General features: G+C 38.3%; 1 protein-coding gene and 1 long non-coding RNA gene across 5 annotated transcripts in view; both read right to left on the reverse strand.

The window, feature by feature from the left end:
- The window catches only part of MLF1 (myeloid leukemia factor 1), a 36,078-nt gene extending 23,062 nt beyond the window's left edge, over nucleotides 1-13,016 (reverse strand). For 3 of the 4 annotated variants that reach the window (XR_008422535.1, XM_019440426.2, XM_019440423.2), the window contains exon 1: nucleotides 12,848-13,016. Coding sequence is in view for 3 of the 4 variants with exons in the window: in XM_019440426.2 (XP_019295971.1) it covers nucleotides 12,848-12,894 (47 nt within the window). In the remaining variant the exon portion in view is untranslated. The remainder of the gene's footprint in view (nucleotides 1-12,847) is intronic. The other variant, XM_019440424.2, reaches the window with a different exon arrangement.
- A 5,447-nt stretch (nucleotides 13,017-18,463) lies between these two features.
- LOC109258357 (uncharacterized) lies at nucleotides 18,464-22,860 on the reverse strand. Its single transcript, XR_002076293.2, has 3 exons — nucleotides 22,708-22,860; nucleotides 19,229-19,301; nucleotides 18,464-18,714 (listed from the first exon to the last, which is right to left on the reverse strand). It is a non-coding gene; the product is annotated as an uncharacterized LOC109258357 (long non-coding RNA).
- Nucleotides 22,861-27,571: the final 4,711 nt, after the last annotated feature.

Here is a 27,571-nt window from a genome sequence, read left to right on the forward strand (position 1 = left end):
TGAACTCTGGTTCCATAGGAAGAATAAAGAAGATGGCAAGTGCCATCAATCTCCCTCTACCAAGAAAAGCTGAGGTTGGTTTGCTTCTTAATTATCATTACTTCTTGAATTTTACTATTTCTTTTCTGGATTCTAACATCTATTAATTTGACCACAGTAAATTTTTAGTAGTCATGTCTAGATTTCTTTCTCACTCAAACAATGGGCATCTGGGCACACAAATCTGACCATTTCTCATCACTAGTTTGAGGATGTTGCTTCATTATCTTCCTTACTTAGTGTTAAGAGAAGTCTGATGACAATCTGGTTCTCGTTCTTTCTAAGGGAGCTATACTCTCTGGAAGGTCTATGATTCTTTATATATTTTTTAATGTATCAAAATTACATTATTATTGGTCCAGGTATAGAATTTAAAAAATATATCCTGTCAACCCTCAAATTTCCCTTTTCAATATGTGTTCTAAGGATTTCAGTATTTTGTTAGTTTCAGAAATTGCTCTCAACATATTTCTTTGCATACTTGCCATTCTATCCATTCCTTCCTTGTAGAACCTTGAACCCTCTGTGATTTTGTCCTGCATATTGGAAGAAATCCCTTGGCTCAGTTTCCCATGTTACTAGTCTTTGTGAAAATTCTCCTTATCTCATTTTTGTTCATTTTAAGATCAAAAATTCAATTTCTGGTATCTCTGGTTATTTTTAAATGACTGCACTATCCTCTGACATATGTAAAGTTTTTCACATTCAATACATTTCAACCTCTTATCAACTGCCTTTCCATACTTCAGACACTAGAAAGCTTAAGACTTGGGGTACCTAGGCGGCTTAGTTGGTTAAGTGTCCAACTCTTGGTTTTGGCTCAGGTCATGATCTCATGGTTTGTGAGTTTGAGCCCTGCATCGGGTTCTGTACTGACAGCGTGAAGCCTGCTTGGAATTCTCTCTCCCTCTCTCTCTGACCCCACCTTGCTCTCTCCTCTCTCTCAAAATAAATAAATAAAATATATATATGAAAGCTTAAGACAATTTTGTGGACTCTACAGCAAAGTTTCTGGATTTAGGTTCTGCCACTTATGGGCCATTATCTGAGAATTGGAAGGTAGAAGTGCAAAAGAGTCTGTATGTACTATTCTCTTTTTTGGTACTCATGATCACAGAAGTACACAGTCTTTCCGTAGCAGTGTTAGCAGAACTCCAAGTGTCTGATCACTAGAGTTTATGAGTATTGGGGAACAGGAAAGGGAAATCCATTTTGCCAGTATGGGTCTTAGCAGGGACACCATGGCTTTGCAGCCAGCAGCAGTAGCAGCAGCCTTCCAATTCAATAATTCCTAATGGGAGAATTGGCTATTACGCCCTTGGTGGTCTAGATCTGTGACTTGGCTTTAGGAGTCATTCTTGAAAGTTTAATCTAGAGTCTGTTTCTTAAGCCATCACAACGATTCTCTAAGCTGTTTAATGTCCTGTAATAAATTCTTCCTAAAGTTTCTTCCTAAAGTCACCAGAGTAAATTTGCTTTCTGCAACTGAACTAATGTAGGTATTTACTTTCGTCAGCTTTAATCCCATTCCAGCACTTCTAAGTAGTATTGACTATTCAAACTATTTTATCATTTTTCTTTTAAGTACTCTTCACTATCTTCTTTTCTACTTTCTTTCCCTCAAAAAGAAGGCACAGGTTACCATTATTGAGAGTCAATGGAGACATTTTTTAAAAATTCATGCTAAAAATAGTCTTGTTATTTGTGAAAGCCTTCTTTATAAGTAGACTATTGGAAACAAAATAACATACAGAAAAGATTGCTTGTCTTTTCCACTAGATTAAAAGCTTCTTGAGGAAAAGGAACAGATCTCTCTTGTTCACTCCCTGTCCAAAATTACCTAGCACACAGAGGTTTCTTTACTGATGGAACAATAATGAAAAACGGATAGGAAAAGTCATTAAAAAACTTTTCAGCACTTCTAAAAAGAATTTAAATGGAATATTATGCAACCTTTAAAAAAGCAAGGCAGATGTTTATGTGCTGACATGGAAGGATTAGCAAGATATACAGTATACCTCCATTAGCGAGATATGTAGTATACCTCCATTTGTACCAGAAGTTCATGCATATATGCTTATAAATATATAGCATATATCCCTGGGAAGCAATGCAGCCAACTGGTTACAGTGGTTGCATGCAGGGAGGGTAACAAAGGACCAGAGGTGAGAGGGAGTCCTTTTTTTTCCTGGTCTCAATAAGCCATGTTATTGAAGGACAACACATACGGAAAAGTGCACATATCATAAGCATAAAATTTACTGAGATTTTTCCCCATCTTAACCATTTTTAAACACACAGTTTAGTGTTAAGTATATTCACATCATTGTGAGGAGGGAGTCTTTTGTCCATGTATTCTATACATTTTGAGTTTTTGCCAAAAGCATGTATTACATATTCCAAAAACACCTTTTTGAAAATGCAAAGCACCTACTTTATAAAATAAGGTATTAATTACCAAATGTTGGATGTTACTGAATTTTAAGATTTAAAAAGTTTTAAAAAGTTTTAAAAAGTCTTATAGTGCATACGTAAATATGGAAAATTGATATGAGAAAAGACTTCTGTAATTCCAAATCAAATGAAAATGTTCACTCCAGGCTGTATAAATGCGTTTTTCTTTCTTAATAGTACTAAAGCTTATCTCTTGGCAAATCCCACTAAAATGCTGTAAAATAAAGTATGCCAATTTATCTTATTCTGTGAAAACCCTAAAGTTATTAACTTGTCAAAGTTTATGGTGAGATGCTGTTAAATTTTGTGTAATAAATTAATATTTCCCAGATGTTATTAATCAGGCATTAGTTTTAAAAATATGCTAAGGCAGAAACTGTACTCCAAAACAACATGTAGTTGTGAGGCCTTTTTGCTTTAATTAAACTTGGGACATAATTCCAGAAAATGAATGTAGAAATTTATTACACAGAATGTTGTGAATGATTGATTCTACCATATACGGTGCAAAGGTGAGTGCTTTTAACTTATCTAAAGGATTTTTACTGTGCTTAAGTAAATTAGATCACTGCTTTGCAGTTCAGAAACACAACATCTAAGCAGTGAAGTTTTACTAAAAATAACAAGGTGTCAATAATCCCATAATCACAATTTAATCTTCTCAGAAAGCAGTGCCATTGCCCAGCTACACTTGATAATATTACAAAATATTAAAAATAAAAAGATGAGGAGCGCCTGGCTGGCTCAGTCAGGAGAGTGTGTGGCTCTTGATCTTGGGGTTAAGTTCGAGCCCCATGCTGGGTATGGGTAGAGATTACTTAAAAATAAAATCTTAAAGGGGTGCCTGGGTGGCTCAGTTGGTTAAGCGTCCGACTTCAGCCCGGGTCACGATCTCGCGGTCCGTGAGTTCAAGCCCCGCGTCGGGCTCTGGGCTGATGGCTCAGAGCCTGGAGCCTGCTTCCGATTCTGTGTCTCCCTCTCTCTCTGCCCCTCCCCCGTTCATGCTCTGTCTCTCTCTGTCTCAAAAATAAATAAATGTTAAAAAAAAATTTAAAAAAATAAAATAAAGTCTTAAAAATAATAAGTAATAAATATTGTCTACATGAACCTATACGGAGGTTATATATGAGAGTATTTCCAGACTGTTTTATTCTACAGATCTGTTTATTCTTGCCCAATATCAAATGAGTAAAGAGACAGTTAAACAGAAAAATATAGCAGAAAAATAGCAGATCCTCTACATACCTTACCAACATGGTAATTTCCAACCATCTCTGCATTAGGACCACTGCTGGTCTAGATGATTGATAACCACTTTACAAAACATGTTTGACAAATCCATATGCTAAAAAATTGTAACATGTTAGTACTCTTACTTCTCCATTTACTCTCCTGCCATAACTCTCTTATCCTTTACATACCGATCCACTTGGTAACACTGCTCTATTTTCCAGCCTCTTCCTTGCTCACTGACAAATTTTATGCAAAGTCCTAAAAGAAAGTGTTTTTTTCCAGTGTGTGCAGGTTAAGGTTACTCTTAATGAAACAGAATACAAAAAATTTTTACAGGAAAATTAAACTATTCTTAACCAAATCAGTAAATGAATCGCTCAGGATGAATAGTCGTTTTAGATAAATGATAGGTAGTAACTTAAAAAACACAGTTGTACCAAATTCACTCAGAAAGTAAAATAAAATGAAGACCCCAGACATTAGCTTTATTTAGATAGTATACATATTTCATCCTTTCCAACTAAAAACACAATAACATAATAAGAAACAAACAAGTAAAGATATCATACATACAATGCAGGAAAATATCATAAATTAGGTAATTTTTCCATGAATTCTTGTGGCATTTTTAGTTTGGGATTTCTGTCTTATTGATAAGAGTGATAGGCACAGAAAATTAAAGAGACTACTATTCCTAAATTTTCCACCTGTTAAGGATTTCAGAATCACTATTTTAATAGTATAGGCAACTAGCATTATAAGGAAGTTGTAACAATTTAAAAATTAAATACATCAATTGTATACAATGAGCACCTTAGGTTTTAACACAATGGAGAGCAGAAAGGGAGTTGTTTTATGCTTCAAAAAACAAGATATGAAGATCAAGTTAAGTTCATAATTAAAGAATCAGAATTTGGTGTCTGGATCTTCCACTTTTTACTTAAAAGAACAGAGTTTCAAGTCGTTTTTTTTTTAAACATTTATTTATTTTTGAGAGACACAGAGAGCAAGTGGGGGAGGGGCAGAGAAAGAGGGAGACATAGAATCCGAAGCAGGCTCCAGGCTCCCAGCTGTCAGCACATAGCCCAACACGGGGCTCGAACTGATGAGCCGTGAGATCATGACCTGAGCCGAAGTCAGCCGCTTAACAGACTGAGCCACCCAGGTGCCCCAAGTTTCAAGTAGTTCTAAGACCCATAAATGAGTTGTCTAAGAAACGATTTTCTAATTCTTAGCTCAAAATCTAGGTTATTCCAAAATATTTCATATCTAGATGATACTTAATGTCAGATGATACCAAGTAATTGGAATTCTTTTAATTTTATTACATGTGATATGGTACTGTGTTTATGTTAGATGACCATATTTTTCAGAAATGTATTTGGAAATACATAGGGGTTAGATGACAAGAAATCTGAATTTGCTTTACAATACATTAGAGACACCAGCAGCAATAGAGACAGATAAAGCAGGTATAAATTTTGAAATTCTGGGTGACAAATACACAGAATTGCTTTTTAAGTTTTTTTAAGTTTATTTATTTTAAGAGAGAGGGTGAGTGGGAGAGGGGCAGAAAGAGATAGAGAGAGAGAGAGAGAGAGAGAGAGAGGGAGAGAGAATCCCAAGCAGGCTCCACACTGTCAGCACAAAGCCCATCTCGGGGCTCAATCCCATGAACTGTGCATAATCATGACCTGAGCAGAAAATCAAGAGTCAGATGCTTAACTGACTGAGCCACCCAGGTGCCCCAATACACAGTATTGTTATACTTCTGTAGTATGTGTTTGAAATTTTTCATTAAAAAAAATCTTAGAAGAACAAAAAGAAAAAGAACTATGTGGAGTTAAAGGATTTCACACTACCTGATGTTTTAAAGTGGATGATCCAAAAGACAGTCCTTTTGCTTAGAGCTCTATATTCACTGGATATTTACAGCTTAGAACATGGGTACAAGTGTAGATATTAAAATATTCATTCTTATTAATATGCAGTCACTTGAGAAAACCAGTCAACTTTCCCTTTAGATATGTGGATGAGCTTGAACTGCAATGAAGAAAAATACTTCAGGGGTGCTTGGCTGGCTCAGTTGGTTAAGAGTACGACTCTTGATTTTGGCTCAGGTCATGAGCTTGTGGTTCGCGGGACTGAGCCCGCCGTGGGGCTTTTTGAAGACAGCACAGAGCTCTTTGCAGACAGCACGGAGCCTGCTTGGGATTCTCTCTCCTTCTCTGCCCCTCTCCCACTCATGTGAGCACACACTCTCTCAAAATAGCCTTAAAAAAAAAAAGAAAAATACTTCAGAGAATACTAGATTTTGTTCTGTGAATAAGTATTTAACAGCTATTATTTTCCTATAGAAACATAAAATTTAGTAAGATTTATTATTCTGATTGCATTATAATTGGGCTACAAATTCAATAACTAAATGTGGCTCATTTAATATGTTGTCCATATCTCTTTATTTAAATAAAGTAGATATATTTATATATAGAACAACTGTTAAAAACGTCTTTGTTTTTTGAGTGACATGAACAAAAGGCTGTCTGTTGGAAAAAGCATTAAGACAAAATTGGGCTCACAGTCTGGCTTTTGCACCTGTCCGAGCCATTCAGGAAGAAATCTGGATGGGCCCTCCCTGAAGTGAGTTCAATTCTTGTCTACCCAGAACAGCAGCTGCTCAGAGATAAGACTTTAAAAGGTCTCTTGTTCAACCTTAAATTCTTTTTTATTAAAGCCGAAATCTCTTGTGGTAGCAAGGAGCTATTTTATGATTTTAAAAATTAACCTAATGCAGAGTTTGTTTTCTCAGGTGAGAAGTCAATTGCTTTTCTATTTTTCTACCTATTCATATTATTCTCTTGAAAACTGATGTTTCATTCTAGGAAAATAAATTGGAAATATGATGAAGCCTTATAAAGTTCATATATTACAAACTGGTCATTTCATATACATAAACTAGTTTAAAGTAATAATTTGAAACGTGGTCAAAGATTTATACAAACGGGCACCTGGGTGGCTCAGTCGGTTGAGCATCCAACTCTTGATTTTAGCTCAGGTCATGATCCCAGAGTCATGGGATCGAGCCCCATGTCGGGCTCCATGTTGAGTGTGGAGCATGCTTGAAATTCTCTCTGTTTCTTTCTCTTTCTCTCTCCCTCCACTCCCTCCCCAACTTGCGCTCTCTCTAAAATAAAATTTTAAAAATATTCTTTGTCCATCCACAGGATGCAATACTTTGCAGACACTAAATTCACGCTTTAAAGAATATCTAAAGACTAGGAAAATGATTGTGGTATATGTTAAGGAAAAGAGTGTATTTATGACCATAAAGCTTTGTTCTAATATTGGAAAATATTTTTCACATATGGAAAATGGAAATGAAATGCACCAAAATGATAGTAGCTAAAATCTTGGTTGCATGATTTCCTTTACCAAACCTTCTATAGTTTTCAGATTTTCCATGACGATACATTTTCATTTAAATAAGAAAAAATTTACTTATGCTATTATGATGGCCTTACTACCTCTTTTAAGATTGCTAACACAAACCACAACCAAACAGAATGATGTTTGGCACCAAATGTACTTTTTCTACTTCATATTATTTATCTATCACAAGCTAGGAAAAATAAATTTTTGCCCCCTGACCAAAATTAACTTAACTCAGACTGGGAATAATTTCTTTTTTTTTTTAGATTGGGAATAATTTCAACATAAAAGGCTTTTTTAAAAATATTTATTTTTGAGAGAGAGAGACAGAGACAGAGCATGAGCAGGGGAGGGGCAGAGAGAGAGGAAGACACAGAATCTGAAGCAGGCTCCAGGCTCCGAGCTGTCAGCACAGAGCCTGATGTGGGGCTTGAACTCACAGACCGCAAGATCATGACCTGAGCCAAAGTTGGAAGCTCAACCGACTGAGCCACCCAGGCGCCCCAAAAGGCTTTTTTTTAATGGATAACATATTTTACTTCAAAATAAGTTCCTGTTTTTAAGACTCTCTCTCTCTCAGGAATGTGTATATATATATATATATATATATATATATATATATATGGCCAGTTACAATTTTATTTGGCCAGTACAATAATATAGTAAAAAGGAATATATTTTTCTTTAAACATATGGGTCTCAGATAATTGACACGGCAGTTCCATTCATCAAGGGAATGCCTTCCTTCCACTATACACAGTGATGGTAAAAAAGTTATCAGCAGATTGTTACTGCTCTCTTGATAACAAAGAAATGTTCCCTAGTTCCAGTGAGGTATACAGGTCCATAAAGAAAATCCAAGTGATCCAAGTTTTAACACTAGAAATAATGCATATTACACTCAAAAGAGAATCTTGAGGGTTTGGGCCATGACTTCTACAAATTTATAATACAGTCCACAACATTAGGCATATAATAGAAACCTAAGAAATATTTGAAGAATGAATTACATTTCCATAGGCAAGTCTTTATTTCCCCACTGTTTAGAAGCACAGTTTAAAATGGTGATGTGGCAGAAGCCTTTGATGTTAAAAGGGTTGTAGGAACGACTATGGCCTCTCCCATCCTTTAAGTACTCCCCTACTTCTGTGTGGATTTTTACAATGTTTACTGATAAAACTAAGCATTATGATATGATTAGATGCTACCAAATGCCATTTCTTGACCCAGCAACTATGTCATAATCATGTTATGCTCCTTAGCTCCTAATTCGATGGTTTGTACCTAATGAACCACAGAATGCCCCAAAAGTCTACCTTAGAAATTCTTTCAGTTCAAGGCTCATAGTGTCTCATTCCATCAAATATGATCTTAAAATCTGTGAAGTTCATTTACAATATCTATATTAAATATCTATATTAAAATATTTCTGAGAACAAAGTTTTAGGTGCTAAAAATCACAATAGCTGTTAGGTCTTAACATAAAATGGGATCCTGAAAATCCAAACCTTAACCCAAACATTCATTGTTCACAAAAGCTTATCTAGAAAGGTGCTTTTGTTTTATTGCCTGTTTTATGACAATATTCTTATTCAAGAAAATATCAGTCAATGAAATGTCCATGGAATGTATTCACTTTCAACTCAGTGACTAAATCAAAGCCAGGGTTGGGCTGCCTGGGTGGCTCAGTTGGTTAAGCAGCCAACTCTTGATTTCAGCTTAGGTAATGATCTCACAGTTTGTGAGTTTGAGCACCATGTCAGACTCCATGATGACAGTGTGGAACCTGCTTAGGATTCTCTCTCTCCCTCCCTCTCTGCCCCTCCCTTGCTCACGCATGCTTACTCTCTCTCAAAAATAAACATTAAAAAAAAAAAGTCAAAGCCTTCAACTTCCTTCAACTACCTCCAAAGAGCAAAATAATTTTTTTTTATTTAAAGAGATTATAGATATGTAAGTTTTAGCTCTTACTGAGAGCAAAGAGATGGGAAGAAGTAACATCCTGTGAAAATATGTAGGAGTTCTTTGACCAAAGACTGGTCATAACACATATGGTGCCCTAAAGGAAAGGCTATTTATTATTATTATTTATGTTTATTTATTTTTGAGAGACAGAGCATGATGGGGGGGGGGGGTGGGGAGGCAGAGAAAGAGGGAGACACAGAATCCGAAGCAGGCTTCGGGCTCCAAGCTGTCAGCACAGAGCACGACGTGGGGCTCGAACTCATGAACCGTAAGATCATGACATGAGCCAAAGTCGGATGCTCAAGCGACTGGGCCACCAAGGCACCCCGAAAGGCTAACATTTACAATTAAAACTAAGGCCAATAGATTTGCCAACTTGTTTCTGAGCCTTTAATATCTAACGGCTGATATGTGGTAACATAGCTGTTCTTTGTAGACTTACATGATCAGAATTTCCTTCTGTAGTTCAGAAGATTCAAAGTTCATGTTTCTGCACAAAGTAGACCTATATACCAGATATATGTAAACTTCTGTACTAAATAATCAATGCTTTTAGAATACAGTATAGATGCCAAAACCCTTTTAACCTCAAATTAATTTTCCTGTCCATACATACGTATTTCTATTTCTTATTAAGCAAACATAAGTGAGAAGGGAAAGTGACATTCTTGAAAGCAAACTGCATGCCAGAAATGCCAGTTTTCAGCTTTTATGTTCTGACCCAAATTACAAGTATTATTCAGTTAAGAAGGAACAGCAATTTTCACTGAATTTCAGTTTTGCAACATCAGATATTCCCCCCCCAAAAAAGTTCCAAACATATAATAAAACACTAAGCTTCAACATATCACTTTTAAAGTTTCCTTCTAATTTTCTCATGAAACATTTAAGACACACCATTTAGAGTAAACATTGAAAATGAACATATTTGGAGGCACCTCGGTGGCTCAGTCAGTTAAGCGTCTGACTCTTGATTTCAGCTCAGGCCATGATCTCAAGATCATGAGATCAAGCCCTGAGTCAGGCTCCACGCTGGGCACGAGCCTGCTTAAGATTCTCTCTCTATCCCCACTCTCTCTTGCACTCTCTCTAAAAAATTAAAAAATTAAAAAAATTAAAATGAACATATTTGAATCAAGACTATAGATTTTAATTGTTTTTTTAACTCAAATCTTTTAAACATTTGACAATTTGATTACAGTATTTTACCAGTCTCAAATTATTTAATAATTCTAATTTTATATCCAAAAAGTATTTTTTGTTTGCTCACTTTTGAATAATTAGCAAATTAGACTGTGTGCTTATATTGGTATCCTTGATACTGAACTAATGGTTATTTAGACAATGGTAGTGTTCAAAGTAGGGAGTGTCAACATCAACAACAGCATATGTTGAATGCAAATACTTTCAGCAATCAGCTAAATACCAGATTAACTTTAAAACAGTGTAAAAGGACACCAGATTATCATTAAACAATATTTACTGAATACTTTCTACATGTCAGACATTAAATTGGCAACAAAGGACCCCAATGACACATAATGTTAGTAATAGGGCTAATATTTGTACAAAAGATGGTGGGCATAGAACCTTTCTGTGTTAAGGTCAGTGGATGATTTGATAAGGAGTCTGCCATCTTTATGAATTCCTTATGTTTGACTTATATTGAGTAATGGATATTCATTTTGTTTGGGGTTGGGGTCAAGGGGACGTGTCAAATGACAGATTACTGGAAATAAATAGGAACTCACATTCTCTTTCTTCTTTACTCCCCTACCCACCCAATTATGTTTACTCTTTATATAGTTAAATGTGGAGCAACGAAATTATAAGCATGCATCTATTTTATAAAGTTAATTACAATAGTTTTATCCTCAATTTATATGAAACGGCTGCCTGCATTTGAAAAAGTCTATGGAGAGCTATAACTGATGGTCCTTTCCATCCTAAGCATGGAGAAGAGTGTTCTTTGATGTATGCCTACTATTTGTGATCTGTTACTATTTCTGACCCTGACTCTTGGGTTCATTGCTTTTGCTCAGACAGTTACCCAAGAGTTTAAATTACACTTTTGCGAGACGTTTTAAAGAAGGTACTAATTATACACTCATGGTTTAGTTAAGGCCATTGCTCTTTTTGATATAATCAAGGACATAATACAACTCAAAAGTTGTCTACCATAATCTTCTTAACTGTTACCCATTGTACTGCTGTCACAATTACTTAGGAACCATTTCAACAGCTCAACTAATCTATGGATATATTTAGTCCCTATTCTCAGAGGCTTTTACAAAAGCAAATCATAATATAGCACAAAATTTAAAATTTGTTAGAATGACATTAATTGTAAATGTCCCAACAGCTCCCAAACAAGTTAACTACAACAGCACAATAAATTTGCCTGAATCCATACACTCCTTAATTTTAATGAATAATCTTTAGAATAAAATATTAATCATTATATTTTTCTATGTTAATCATTTCATCTTTTTTACCATTAATTATCCTTTCAATTATTATTTTCATGTTATTTGGTTTAAAATATTACTAACACATTTAAGCCACCATGATATTTTTTTAAAAAAACAATGAAACAATCTATGTAGTAAACTGTCAACATTTTAAACTTCTTAAAAAATGTCTCCAAGTTGCATAAAGAATTTAATTGATTAAAATAAATTAGGACACCAAGTCAAAATTCAAACTGGCAAAACATTTGGGCAAAAAAGTATCACAAATCATCCTGTCTTGGGAATTCAACAAGATTGTACTACTTTTATATAATCGCCAAAGGAAGAACTAAAAAAACCCACAGGCAACCTACCCACCCCCAAGAAAACTACATTATAATGAAGTAACTAAGTTCTGGATGCCTTCTTCCTAAGGCATCACATTAATTCACTTGGGACTGTCCACAGGGTTGATGCTTGTTTACCTGCGGTGTTAAATGCACCCTCTGCTTCCCTGTCCTATTTGCACTTTGACAGAAAAAGGAGTCCCTTTACAAACAAGCCTAGCTTTGTGACAAAGCAAGCAGAAACAAACCAAACAGTGAACATGGCAACTTCCAACCACTCCGTGGTGAGGGACAGCATAACTCTCCAACTTTCTTGTGCTCTCATAAACACATACTATGAAAAATGCTATTTTAAAAATGTTTCCCTTTACAAACAATTGTCATCTTGTAAGACATTCCCTGCCCCTCATTTGGGATCGAAACAGGTGTGAAAAGGGTCCTCTAAGCATAATTCTCACCAGAAATTCCACCTAAACGGCAGTTACCGTCACCTGCAAAGCTCTGCGGCTGCCAAGGCGGACCTCTGAACGCGGGAACTCGCTCGGGCACCCGAAGTCCAGTGCCAGGGGCCGGCTCGCACCTCTCCCCACCTCACGCCCCCAAATCCTTGTCTCTCCTCCCTCGCACGTCCCCAAGTCCTCTCCCTCCCCACGGCCCCCCAATCTTCTCCCCCCATACACCCCCAAGTCTTCCTCTCTCTCCCCCAAGCCCCCCCAATTCTTCTCTCCCCAATCTCCCACACCCCTAAATTCTCTTCTCCCTTCCCTCTCACGCCCTCGAGTCCTTTTCTTCTCCAGACCGCCTCCCGGAGTTAAATTCCCTCTCGCCCTCTTCAGAGTTTTAACTCGCTCTTGTCCCTTAAAATAGCTCCCTTCAAGATCCCTGAATTCCCGCTCAACCGTGGGCTCCCGCCCCTCCCTCCCCACTCACGAGAAAAAGGGATCATCCTCAAAGCTGCTGCTCAGCATCCCGAACATCCCGGCTCCGTCACGGGCGGCGGCGGACGCGGACAGGTTGGAAAAGGATGTAACTCGCCGCGGCCGCGACCCGAGCCAGCCTTCCCCACACAGTCAACGCTTCTCTCCCGGCTGCGAAGGCGGTGCCCGCCGGGAAAGGCGGTGCATGACGCCGAGCTGCTTTCCCATTGGATGCTGTTATCTTGACGTCACCAAGACGAGGCGTGGAACAATGCGCCGTTGCCATGGCAACTGTAGTCAACACAGTGGAGGCGAGAGGTTTGGCTTCCCTCCAGTCAGGCAGCCCTTCATGAAGACTCCTGAGGGACGAGATAGCTTGTTCCTTGGAACAAGGAACACAAAAATTAGACCACTCTCTGTGACCTTGGGCAAATCGTCCTCGGCATTTGGGCTGGATGGCTTCCAAAGATCCATTCACTTGCTGCATTTTGTGATCCACAGGAGTCCTATGCAAAAACACTGTGGTAGTTGGTCAAAAGCTGGGCACAAATAATGAGAAAAAATGTGCAACAAGTTTTTGAGTACAGTTAATAAATAGTGTACTCAGTGCTTGAAAGAAATGAGACTTAGCAAGTTTCACAAACTTATTTGCCTTTTGTGAGTCTAAAATTCAACAAAGCAATATTTCCCAAAGTGGGAATGCTTGTTATATGTAGATATGGCATTTCAAAAGAAGATGAGAGAGTTGCTCTCGTTTTGGTCTTCTTTCCAGTCTCCATTTCAAGGCACAAGTCTCACTCTGCTACTAATATGTCTTTAATACGTCTCCAGAATTCCTTAACCTAACAGAGTAGACCCAGTCATAAGGCCTGAAGCAAGCCCCCATATCCAACTAAAATTCCAGTACTATATAGTTTTGTTTTAATTGTATCTACATGTGAACCTTCTGTTTATGGCAAAGGAAAATGGTTTTAAATTTAAAACAGTGCAATACATTAATAGCTAGTGTCTACAAATGTAACTGAAAAAGTGAGCTAACTTAAAGAAATAATACAGGTGGGATTCGGACATGGTGCAGGGGAAGGATGTAGGACAGTGGTACTCACATTACTGAGTTTTGGAAAACACTGTCCTGAGACCTTCCACTAGTCTAAAGGCAGGTGGAAGAGAAGGTAGGAGAAAAAGAGGACATTAAAGAAAGTGAAGAATGATAAGAGTATAAGAAGAGATGCACTTTGTATGTCTACCTTAAATACAGTGCGCACCCCAGACTCTTTAGGGGGCTGTTCTGTGGAGACAGAGGGCCATCCAGGGCTCCACAGGGCTTCCTGGGACCAGGCCAGAGAGGTGGCACTCTTCCAGCATGAAGAAGCATGCAGGACCTGATTTGGAGGTGGCAGGAGTGCTCAGAGGTTATTTTGGGAGCTGGAAATTTAATCCTTTGGACCTCTTACCTCCCCACCTTTAGCCAAGTTCGCTGGCAGCCTCCTTTTCCTGAGACTGGTGGTGTGAGGTAGGGCAGATTTTACGCTGTCCAAGTTAAGATAGCGTAGCCCTTCCAGGAAGAGGATATTTTCTTCTCCTCTGGCCTCAGAATGAAGTTCAAAGAGCACATACATGTTAGAGATTTTATAAATTAGTTTCACGGTAAAAAAAAATGTTTTAGAAGACTTGAAATTATTTTCTCTTTAAAATAGTACAACCCAAGATGTTAAGGAGGGACAGGGTTTTTAAAAATCTAAAAACAAAAACCCCCTTAAATGAAATGGGGTAGATTATTGGTGATAAATGATAGTAAGTATTAAAATAGCTTTGGATTAAAGTCGAATAAAGCTACTTGGAGGAAAAATTTCCCCCTTGTTTCCACTGGGGTTTTCCTTAGGCCCACATTGTTAAAACATGAAAGCTTTATTCCAGGCACAGGTTAGTGACAGAGTTACCTGGAGATCCAAAAAGCAATTTGGGCCTAACAGCAAATGCTTTAAAAAAACATAATAATAATGGAGAAGAGTTGAAGCTGAAGAGACCTCATAGTTTCAGACCTGATGTGTAAGATATGGGAAATGAAAGAAGTACGAGAGGATGAATTTCCCAACAGGGAGCAGTAGAGGCTCGAGCAGGATTACAGGGGAGAGGGGCCTAGATTTAACTATAAATAGAATCACAATAGCTAATTGTAAGCACTTCATGTGCATTAACTCATTGAATCCTCACAAGATTTTTGTGGAGTAGAGATGGTTTTTATATTCAGTTATAAGTGAGGCAACCAAGAAACAGAGAGGCTAAGTAAATCGCCAAGATTCACACAGCTAGTTATTGAACAGGGATGGATTCCTGGCACTTTCCCTCGTGTGGCTGGTCGCATGAAATGTGGGTGACTGGTCACACTGAAAGATGCAGGATGAAAGCAGGTAATAATTTCTCAGAATCATACTGACAAACTAAATAGTGGGTCCAAACTAAAAAGCATAAGATTCAGTGGAAATATATTTAAACCAACAATTCAATTTTTATAAATATTTATTGAGGGCCTACCTTGTGTTAGGCACTGATCTAGACACTAAGGTATTGGAGAACAAAACAGACAAAAATCCCTGCCCTGGAATTTATATTCTTGTAAGAGCGGAATAAAAATAAATGGCATTGGGGCGCCTGGGTGGCTCAGTCGGTTAAGCGGCCGACTTCAGCTCAGGTCATGATCTCGCGGTCCGTGGGTTCGAGCCCCGCGTCGGGCTCTGTGCTGACTGCTCAGAGCCTGGAGCCTGTTTCCGATTCTATGTCTCCCTCTCTCTGACCCTCCCCCGTTCATGCTCTGTCTCTCTCTGTCTCAAAAAATAAATAAAGGTTAAAAAAAAAATTAAAAAAAAAATAAATAGCATAGAAAGTAGTATGTTAAAAGGTGATAGGTGTAAGGGGATGGACTTGTGAATTATGAATGGGAATTCTGTGTAGGACTCATCGAGAAGGTAAATCTGAGAAGACTCAGTGGAAGAAAATGGACATCTATCAGAAAAACACTCCAGGCCAATGCAAAGGTCCTGAGGTAGCATGTGTATGTAACATGAGGTAGTCTGGTGTATATATAACATACGATCTATTCATATGTCCAGAAATTTACCTTCAGAGGAATGAGATGAGCTAAGTAAAGTGAAAATTATGTTTTGGGATAATAGCTCCTATGTATACGTCCCTATGTTCCAGGCACTGCATTAAGTTCTTTACATACATTTTCTCATTTAAGCCCTACAGCAGTCCTATATGCTAAGATGTTTATACCCATATTACATGTGAAAAATCTGAGACCCATAGAAATTTGGTGAATGTCCAGTCAGTTCAAATCCAGATTAGTCCAACCCCAAAGCTTATATCCTTGCCACCACCCTACTTTGCCTCCCTATAAAAAAATCAATCATTTGCTGAGCACTTCTATGTACATACGTAATCTTTAACCACACCTCAACTTATGTTTCATTAGGAAGATCACTAACTGAATTGAGAAAATACAGAGAAAAGCATAAGACCAACACTAACCTTACAAAGCTATTAAAAACACCAAGAGTCAAAATGTCAATGAGTCCTCTTTTCTTTTATCCATTAATTCATCAACTATTTATTAAGGACCAATTATATACCAGGCACTGTTCTAGGCATTGAGGATGCAAAACTCCCTGGCCTCTTGGAGCTTACATTCTAGTAGACAGCTCTTTCAGCAGCTAATTCTGCAATTACCATTGTTACAGCACTTCAGAATTTTTAAAACGCTTTCAAAGACATTATATCAAGTGCCCAAGAAGAAATAAACAGGCTCTTGAGTGCTGGACTTTCAGATTTAATCATAGATCACCAGAGCCATCAGTGGTAGGCCATTATAAACACCTTTACTGCAGTTACTTTCAATGTATCTAGGGTTTCATTGTCCTAATCCATTTGTCTTCAGCTGTGTTCCAGGAATGAGATGTTACAGCAAATTCACAGAGGGCATCATGAGACACTTAAAATTTTGAGAAACTTGACATCTTTTGGACATTGCACAAACTAGTAGCTTGAAATAGTTCACATTCAATATTAGATTGTGCTATATTCCTTTAGAAGATGCGTATCTTTGGAAAGCTAGGTTTTTAAAAATTACTATGATAAAAAGGAAGTACCCCATGGAAATCCATGTGGAACAGGAATTGCCGGTAGCAGAGTTTACTCTGTTTCCAAAGTTTGAGAAGGCGAGCTGTGCTAGAGTAGAACACATCTGTTAGTAAATATGATTATTAAAAAATGACATAAAATTATTTTTCTTTCAATTTATGTGCATTATTTTTTTTTTAATTTTTAATGTTTATTTATTTTTGAGAAAGACAGATAGAGGGCAAGCAGGGAGGGGTGGAGAGAGAGGGAGACACAGAACCTGAAGCAGGCTCCAGGCTTTGAGCTGTCAGCCCAGAGCCTGACACAGGGCTCGAACCGACACAAGCTGTGAGATCATGACCTGAGCCGAAGTCAGATGCTCAACCAACTGAGCCACTCAGGCGCCCCTATGTGCATTATTTTTAAAAATACTCCTGAGTTTTTAGGACTTAAGTTGTTTGGACCTTACTACATAGTAAACAGAATTGTTTGGTATTTCCAAACAGCTCTGAAGCACTAAGGGCTCATGGACTGAGATAGTTTGGAAACCTCTGTCCTAACCCCAGGATTTTTATTTTTCCAAATTTCTGTTTTTAAATTGAAAATTGTGTCATGAATACGTTTTCTCTAAAAGATGGGATTAATTTTCTTCTTAGCGTTTCTCTTCTTTTCATTTAGCTGTCTTACCAGCCTCTGATAGGTTTACATCGTCCTCTTATGGTAGATGGGGGAATGGTGCATAGAAATGACGTGACATCTAATAAGAGCATAGATCCCAAGGTCTTCAAACTCCCTGTCAGGAGTTTGAACTCTAGTCAGTATGGCATCATTGTCCAAATTGGGAACAGCTGCCTCTCTCTCAAGATACCTTTACTGACGGTAAAATTGTTTAATAAATACACAAATCTGCAGTGCGTATGATATGCTTGGTGTCCCCTTAGGTGTTACACATTTGCCCATGGCAGCCCCACTCCCAAGCCTGAATTCCTTCCACCAGACGGGAGTTAATGAGTACCAAGCTCCATCGACAAACTCATGGGCTCTCTCTCTCTCCCCCCACCACCGCCCCCCCCACCTTCTGTGCGCTGTCCCTCTCAAACAAAAAAAAATTATGTATTTTCCTGCAACTAAACTTAATTTACATTCTGAGTTCCCATTTCATTGGCAGTAACATCCCCCACCCCCAGGGAGACAATGCCAAGCTGTAGTTGGTTTTCAACCATGCTGCCTCCCTGAAGGCGTCCTTTATTCCCCTCACTGGCTGGAGCCAAGGCCGCTAAGCACCTCACCATGTGCCGCGCAATACAGTACAGGGAAGAATTGTCTTGCCCTAAATGCCAATAGGACCATCTCTGTGAGCAATAACACTCACATTTATCCTCCAGTGCCATAAAAATCCAAAGCAAGTTTGAGTTCACGGAAAGAATTTTCCAATGTTCACTTCTTTTTGGTGCCTGCTACGGAGCCTAGGGCTGGAGTTTTATTCACACTGAACTATAAACAAGCAGCAGACTTTTTCAGTTACATTTATTTTCCATTTCTGTGGACGTGTACATTCATTCATGGCTGGCTGTTTATTTTTCACAAACTGTAATTGAGTTATTTTATTGGAAAAAAATGTAAAGAAGATGTCACTTTCTGGAGTATTGGTAACTACTATCTGCCTTGATGGAAAGATGCTTTAGGCAGCCTCTTGGGGGCAGAAGCAGAGGCTCCGGGCCCTGGAGTGGGACTAACATTCAGGTGGTAGACAGGAAGCTCCTAAGGAGAGAAGCAAAGGAATGTTTTGTTTTAGTAATGGAAGGCCAGAGAGGAAGGAGATATTAGAAAAGGCTGTGGAGGAAGTGAAGACCCACTGTAGGCTCAGGACTGAGCCAAAGATTATACTATTGTTAATACATGTGTGCAAAAGTTTTGGCTTTTCCTACATTTCTCGGAGGTAAATCTTTGAGGCTTGGCTACTTGGGACTGTATGTCATGATCTTTTTAAAACAAAGACTTAGATAAATGCTCTCTTTCATTTAGCAGTAGTTTCCATTTAAAAAGGGTGTACCAAGAGTTTTACAAACTTTCTCTCAATGGACTCTTTCAATAACCCTATGAGGGAGGCATCGTCTCCATTTTGCAGATAAGAACACAGAAATTCAGAGAGGAGGAGTGATTTGCTTCCCCCCTAAGGATTCCAATACTGATCTAACAATTTCAAGGTCATTTTCTTCTCACTACACCCATAGCCAGCTCTCAAACAAAAAAGGACTCAATAGTATGGAAGTACATAAACATGAGGCATCCAAGATTGTTCAAACTTTGATGTAGATTGTTTGGTTTAAGTACATGAAGAGGTTTTCCTGAAAAACAAACAACAAAAATATTATTTAATGAATAAAACCAAGACTATTGCTCCAAGGGCAATTTTAATAACAATGTAAAATACAAATATGTTATATTAATTTTTATTTGTAGTGACAAAACTCAAACTTTCTACAGAGCTCTTAATGGATCCATATGTAGTTGATAAACATCCACATCCAAAACCTGATTCATTTTTTAAGTTTACTTTTAATTGAGGTATAATTTAAATGTGATAAAGCACACTAATCTTTTAAAAATTTTTAACGTTTATAATTTATTTTTGAGAGAGAGAGACAGACAGAGTGTGAGAGGGGGAGAGGCAGAGAGAGATGGAGAGGCCTTTTGTGAAGCAGGCTCCAGGCTCTGATCTGCCAGCACAGAGCCCGATGCAGGGCTTCAACTCACGGAATGTGAGATTATGACCTGAGCCGAAGTCGGACACTTAACTGACTGAGCCACCCAGGTGCCCCAAAGTTCACTAATCTTAAGTATACAGCTCAATAAATTTTTACATACAAATAAAACAATGAAAACACAGCTCAGTTGAGGATATAAGACATTTCCAATACCCCAGAAATTCCCTCATGATCCCTCCCAGTCAATCTCTCTCAAAGGTAACCAGTATTCTGAGATTTGTTTCTTTTGCTTAACATCATGTCTGCAAATCATTCATGTTGTTACATATAGCAGTACTTTATTCTTTTTCATTGCTGTGAAGTATTTTATTGTACGCATTTACAAGTTACCCATCTACTGTTGATCAAGTTTTGTTCCTTTTCTTCCTTCCTTCCTTCATTTCTTTCTTCCTTTTCCTTCCTTCCTTCCTACCTTCCTTCCTTCCTTTCATTTTTTGGCTTTTAAGAATAAAGCTGATATGATCATTCTTGAGCATGTCTTGATTCATTTTAAAAATCAGTTTAACATTCAGCTCTTTTTAATCTTATCATCGTTGAGATTTGGGAAACTTTTCTCTACAAGAAATAATTTTGTAAGGATTTTTCTATTGAGTCAACACTTTGATGTTTGTGACTGTCTCTATTTCTTTTGTGTGTAGAAGAAACACATTGCTGCTTTTTCTAAAAAATGAAAAATTTTAGAATCATAGAGCCTAAAACAAGTTGAATAGTAGAAAGTATTCTTTAAGAAATACTGTTGAGGTCATCTGTTCTCAGGAACTGTTTAATGTGACTGTCTAAAGTGCTATTTTAAAAGTTATTTTTAAATCTTTGATAAGATTTGGAGAGAATTCAAGCTGTGGGTGGCTGTCTCACTATGAAGGCAATGATTTGAGAAGTCTGTCCAGGGGTTAAGGGAATTACTTTGGAAAACATCAAGAACTTGAAATGCCTCCATCCGTTTGTCTTATGCTTAGATACTTCTACTATTTGAAATGGTAGGGGAAAAAATGTGCTTCCATCTTAGAAGAGTTGTTTTTAGTTTCAAGGCCATGCAAGTTTTAATATTATCCTGGGCATATATTTTGGGATAATAAGATGAAGTGGCGTCAGGGGGTTAATAAGTGGCTCTAAGTGATACCTAGTTTCCCCTTCATTCATATCTCTCATTGCTATTTTTCTAGAAGTAAGTAAACACAGGCTTTAGAGAGCTAAGTAATCTAAGGACATATTGCTAGGAAGTAGAGCTGGGATTGAAAGCCAGCTTGTCTGACTGTAGACTCTGGGCTCTTATTAATACACCACGCAAATCTTTGCTGGCACATGGTAGACTGTCTCCTTTCCCTCCAGATGATGGCAACGCTATGACCTGGAACTGGAGTCAAAAACACAACAATAAAGGCCAGGCAAGGAATAAAAATGAGGGAAGCGGGATAGGTAAGATGGTAAGAATTAATAATCAAAATAACAACAAACACTATTGTGTCAGGCACACTCGAAGTGCTTTACGTGTTTTAACTCCCTCAGTCCCCTGAACCATCTAATGGGATAGACACTGTTATTACACCCACTTTACATGAGAGGAAGCTGAGGGTCACAGAGGAGAAACCACTTGCTCAAGGTCACACATCCAGGAGTCTGGACCGGGAACCCGCACTCTTAACCCTGTGCTGTAGGGCCACGGGCTCCTGGAGGGGGGCACGGTGGGGCACTGGGGGGCTTGCCCCCCAGCCAAGGGGGAAGTTGCTATTCAGCTCCAGATGATTGCCCTGCAGAAATTCATGCCCACTGGTGATACGGAATTTCATACGGAATCTCCCAATTTTTAAAAGCTAGCCATTAATTAAAAACAAAATACCTGAGCAAGACAAACAGAACAAGCCTGTGGACTGGATCTGGCCCGCAGGCTTTGAGTCTGTGATCTAGTTACGGAGAGTGTGAGTTTTCATGGCATGAAAGGATACCCGAGCCCGGTAACATCCACATATTGTCTTCTGAACGTAACTCAGAACTGTGTTGACAGCAAGTCTTGTGCTGTGAGAGCTAAGTGTCCTGACTCCTCACAAAAGGCCTTTGTGAGTGGACACCAGTCACCACCACATCGCTGGCTACCCATATCTTAAAATACCAGGGCCATGAGGCAGTAGTTTCATTTCTGCAGGATCTTTAGATTGCAAACTAATATTTTCGTCTGGTTTGCAAAAGTCCAGCATAAAGTTATCAGGTTCTGGGTATTATATTAACTTTCTAATTCTGTGCAGTCTTTTTAAAATTTTTTTATTTTTTTAAATATGTTTTTTTAAGTTTTTATTTATTTTTGAGACAGAGAGAGATAGAGCGTGAGCAGGGAAGGGGCAGAGAGAGAGGGAGACACAGAATGTGAAGCAGGCTGGAGGCTCTGAGCTGTCAACACAGAGCCCGATGCGGGGCTTGAACTCACAGACTGCGAGATCATGACCTGAGCCGAAGTTGGACGCTCAACCGACTGAGCCACCCAGGTGCCTCTCTAATTCTGTGCAGTCTTAAAGTGGTCCTGAAATCATCTTGCCTGTGCACTATTTACTTGTATTCCAATTTTCCCTTTTTTGAAGACTATCCTCCCTGGATGGCTTTGGAAAAATTAGAATCTAACAATGTAGGTAATACAATTTCAAAAGCCCATTTATCCACATAAAAAGAATCTGTTAAACTAAATGGGATTGGATGCTTCCAAGATTTCTTTTCCCTCTTAGTATTTGTCACTTGTTTACTTACATTTGTTCTGTCGCTAGCCAGGGTGTATAGGAGAGCCATAGGTTTTAAACAAAAAGCTTACTAGGCAACATGGTTAGAATTTTGTTTCTTTTACTTCATTTTTTTTTTTTCCTTTCAGATCTTAATATTCACACTGGGCATGTATCCTAGGTTCTTAGGGGAAAAAATATTTAATCACTGTTACCAGTTTCTTAGGGCTCTCATAACAAACAACAAACTGGTTGGCTTAAACAATAGAAATGTATTCTCTTACGGTTCTGGAGGTTAGAAGTCAAGCTGTCAGCAGGGCCATGTTCCGTCTAAAGGCTCTCAGGAAGAGTCCTTCCTTGCCTCTTTCTTCCTAGTTGACAGTGCTCAGTGTTCCTTGGCTTATCCCTGTATTGCATCGATTTCGGCCTCTGCCATTACATGGCCTTCTCCACTGTATCTGGATCCAAATCTCTCTCTCCTTACAAGGACACCAGTCACTGGATTTAGGATCGAAACTAAGCCAGAATGACCTCATTTTAACTTGATTACATCTGCAAGGAGCCTATTTCCCAAAAGGGCACCACAGGTTTGAAGTGGACGCGCATTTCGGGGAAACACTGTTCAACCCAGTGCATACATCTATTAGTAATTTCTACAAAAATAATCAGAATAGGTACAAAACAAAATTCTTAAAATTAATCATTAAACACGACTTGAAATAAAAGCCAACAATGAGCTGGCAGCTTGAAAGTGCATACCTTCATAAAACTTTATGGTAGGCATTTTGGATATTAACGTGATTTCTTCCAACTTCTTCCTACCTTTTCCACTCTCATTATCTCTTTTGCTCTATTTTCTTCATTGAATTGTTAAAATTTCTCTTTTATCTTGCTGTATTTTATGAATTTTCATAGAACACCTGATGCTTTTCTGGAAGCAAGAATGGTAACAGTAAATAAAATAATAAAATAACCACTGTTAATTTGATGGTAGTGTTGAGATACTGGCCTCCATTTGAGAACAAACTCATTATGAGATGCTTTCTAACGTGATAAAATGCCAGTGTGGATCTCAGAGTGATGTCTCTAATTGCCTAGACCTTTTTGCATTAGGTATCTGCATGAGTTATAACTCCTTTGTGAAGATAAAAAGGCTGCTGCAAGAAATTGCCCCAGTGCTGTAAGAGCTGTCCGACTGGAGGGCATCTCAAATGAGATTAATGATGTCTGCCTTAATATAAGAAGATTTAGCATAACCAAGATTGTGGATTCTGCAGAAACCTGTCAGCACTCATTTATTTGGAATAAATATTATTTTTAATTAAAGTCCTAAGGTAGGTTATCCCTGAACTAATGAGATCTACAGTGATTTCCTTTGGGAATTAATTTTCTTTCTTAATTCTCAGTCATTTTGATGATTATGGTTCATTCACTCTTCCACATGGCAGTTTTATATGACATGCTGATTTCTAGCTAAAGGCACTAAATAACCCTGTATTTGTTTTCACATGGCACTCTCATTTTCTAATTATATTTATCATTTAACCCAAACCTTCTTATAGGTTTGTCTGTCCAACTTAGCTGTATATGGTGAGTTGGCTTTATAAAGTAAGATCACTCACAAGAGAATAAAGCTTCATTCTAAGTGAAATGACAGGAAACATAAAAACATAAAATAGCATTGCTATTTTAAACTTTTTTTTTTAATCGATTCTGGGTCTTTGCTAGGCACTGTGCTGAATGTTTTATAACACATCAACTCTAATCCGCATAGGAACTCTGCAAGATAGGAATTACCATTTCTGTTTAATAGATCGTGAAACAGAGATTTAGGAAGCAGAGCAGAGATTTAACTCGATAGCTCATGTTCATAGCACCATGCCATGCAGCCTCAACGGTGGCAACCACCCAGCTTTCGGCAGACCTGCATATAAACATCAGTGCTTTTCCAGCACGTGGTTCAACCAGATTTTCAGTGACTCAATAGCATTGGTGTTCTGACTACTATTGCTAGGCAAAAACCACCCCAAAACTGTGTGGTATAGAAGAGCCATTCTATGACACTCATAGATTCCATGGGTAAGGAATTTAGACGGGGAAATGATGATGGCTAATCTCTGGACCCCAGTTAGGGTGATTCAGATGTTGGAATTCACTTACAGGTGGGTTATTGACTGGTTGGGACTATGAACCAGAACACCAACCTGTGGACTTTCCATATTGCCCGGCTTTTCCCACAACAGGGCAGCTCCTGGGTAGTTGGTCATCTTACATGGCAGCTCAGGGCTCCAATGGTGAGTATCCTGAGAATTAGGATACTTGGAAGTTATGCCGTGATACTTCTGATGCATTCTTTTGGTTAAAAGCAAGTCCCTAAGACTGACCCAGATTCAAGGAAGGAGACTTAGCCCCTCACTCCTCAATAGGAAATGTATCAAAGAATTTGCAGACATGTTTTAAAGCCATCACAGTGGAAACAAATACTCTACTACATGCTGCTATTTCTGGCTTACATGTTGGAGTTGGGGTTCTCATCTATTTCCCTTGTTGGACCCCATCCCCTTCTGTCAATTCACTTGGTTTCCAGACCTATAAGCAAGGGCATGCTTCAGGCAAATGGGCCTCTATTACTAGTTGGGGCTTCTGCCCCTAATTTCTAAACGATCTGCTACCCCTGACACATTGACTGGGAAAGAGTAGAAGCATTAGTAGACCTGTTTTCAACCATTTCTTCTAAGGACAGAAAGAGGCAGACTGTGCCTCTCATTTACCTTAGATGGTTTCTCTTGGTTTCTCAGGAGCAAGAGAAGTCTAAAAAATTCAAATTTATTGCTTCACTCACATGCAATCATGCAACTGGTTAATTCAATCTTTAGCAAATTAAAATACTTGTTGACAGGACTCTGCTGGTGAAGACAGAAATCACCGATAGAAGGTTGCTTGATAAATGTAGAATTAGAATTGAATTCAGCGTTTTCCATGTGCTTACAATATAAGATGAATGAAAGGGCTTTTCTTCCCCCCTCTAGAGGAGAAAAAGTTGAATAAAGACATGGAAAGTACTTAAATGTAAAAGGAGGTGGTTGGGAACCAGAGTTAAATTGATGATTTGGTGCCTCCTTTCCCTGGACCCTCACCCAAGAGATCATACCATTATGACATAAAGTCAAGCCGAAACATGCATGCCAGATCTCTCTTAAGGTGATACATTCAGGCTCAGAGAACTACTCTTAACTGATTAGTATTGGCCTGGAAGAAAGCTAAGGAGCAATAGTGATTAGGAATTCTTGGGCTCTAAATGCCACTTACTTCATATTTGAGATGTTTGCACATAAAGCTATTGCTGTTACTGCTTAATATAACTTCACGAAAAAGGTATCTAGCCTTTGGAGAGCTGGGAAAGGGAACATGCCCCTCCCCGCCCCCAGCTGTGTTCCTTAAAATTGTTTTCTAAATTAATGGGAATTTGAATGTGTAGATGGTCTATGTAGCTGAGTTTTTTCAGGATTTTACTATATTTATATTAGTTTCAGGTGTACAATACAGTGATTAACCAATTCTATACATTACTCAGTGCTCATCAGGACAAGTACCCTCCTTAATTCCCATCACCCATTCATCCATCCTCCCACCCACCTCTCCTCTGGTAACCATCAGTTTGTTCTCTATAGTTAAGAGTCCATTTTAGGATCTTACTATATTTTTAAGGGAAATATTATCTTATGATTCATAATTATCAGAGTATTTTCTACTATGATGAGCTAACACACTACATTTCCTAATCTTTCTTGCACTAGGAAAGTAGTCATTTGATTAAGTTTTAGTTGGTGTGGTATAAATTTTGAAGTTCTTTTAAGTTTTTAATTTAAATTTTAGTTAATACACAGTGCAATATTGGTTTCAGGAGTAGAATTCAGTGATTCATCATTTACAACACCCAGTGCTCATCACAACGAGTCCCCTCCTTAATGTCCGTCACCTATCTAGCCCATCTTCCACCCACCTCCCTCCATCAACCCTCAGTTTGTTCTGTGTCATTAACAGTATCTTGTGGTGGGGCATCTGGGAGGCACAGCTGGTTAAGCATCCGGCCCTTGGTTTCGGCTCAGGTCATGATCTCACGGTTTGTGAGTTCGAGACACGCATTAAGCCTGCTTGGGATTCTCTCTGCCTCTCCCTCTCTCTCTTCTCCTCCCCTGTACATGCTCTCCCTCTCTCTCAAAATAAATAAATAAACATAAAAAAAAGGAGTCTCTTGTGGTTTGTTTCTATCTCTCCTCTTAACCCCTTATGTTCATCTATTTTGTTTCTTAAGTAATCCATGTGAGTGAAATCATATGGTATTTGTCTTTCTCTGACTGACTTATTTTGCTTAGCATATACCGCCTCTTCTGTATCCATTTATAATTCATTGACCATTTGGGTTCTCTCCACAGTTTGGCTATTGTTGATAATGCTGCTATAAAAATTGGAGTACATGTACCCCTCGAATCTGTATTTTTGTGTCCTTTGGGTAAATACCAAACAGTGCAAATGCTGGATTATAGGGTAGTTCTGTTTTTAGTTTTTTTTTTGAGGATTCTCCGTATTGTTCTCCAGAGTGGCTGTACCAATTTGCATTCCCACCAGCAGTGCAAGAAGGGTCCCCCTTTCTCCACATCCTCGCCGACACCTGTTGTTTCCTGTGTTGTTCATTTTAGCCATTCTGACTGGTGTGAGGTGGTATCTCATTGTGGTTTTGATTTGTATTTCCCTGATGATGAGTGATGTTCAGTATTTTTTCATGTGTCGGTTGGCCATCTGGATGTCTTCTTTGGAAAAGTGTCTATTCATGTCTTCCGGCCATTTCTTAAATGGGTTATTTGTTTTTTGGGTGCTGAGATTGATAAATTCTTTATAGATTTTTGGATATCATGTGCAAATATCTTCTCGCATTCTGTGGGCTGCCTTTTAGTTTTGTTAATTGTTTCCTTCGCTGTGCAGAAGCTTTTTATCTTGATGAGGTCCCGATGGTTCATGTTTACTTTTGTTTTCCTTGCCTTTGGCGACCTGTCTAGTAAGAAGTTGCTCCAGCTGAAGTCAAAGAGGTTATTGCCTGTATTCTTCTCTAATATTTTGACATTTTCCTGTCTCACATTTAGGCCTTTC

Source organism: Panthera pardus, unplaced genomic scaffold (assembly GCF_024362965.1).
Source record: "Panthera pardus isolate Hobbes unplaced genomic scaffold, ASM2436296v1 HiC_scaffold_16, whole genome shotgun sequence".
Classification (NCBI taxonomy): Eukaryota; Metazoa; Chordata; class Mammalia; order Carnivora; family Felidae; genus Panthera; species Panthera pardus.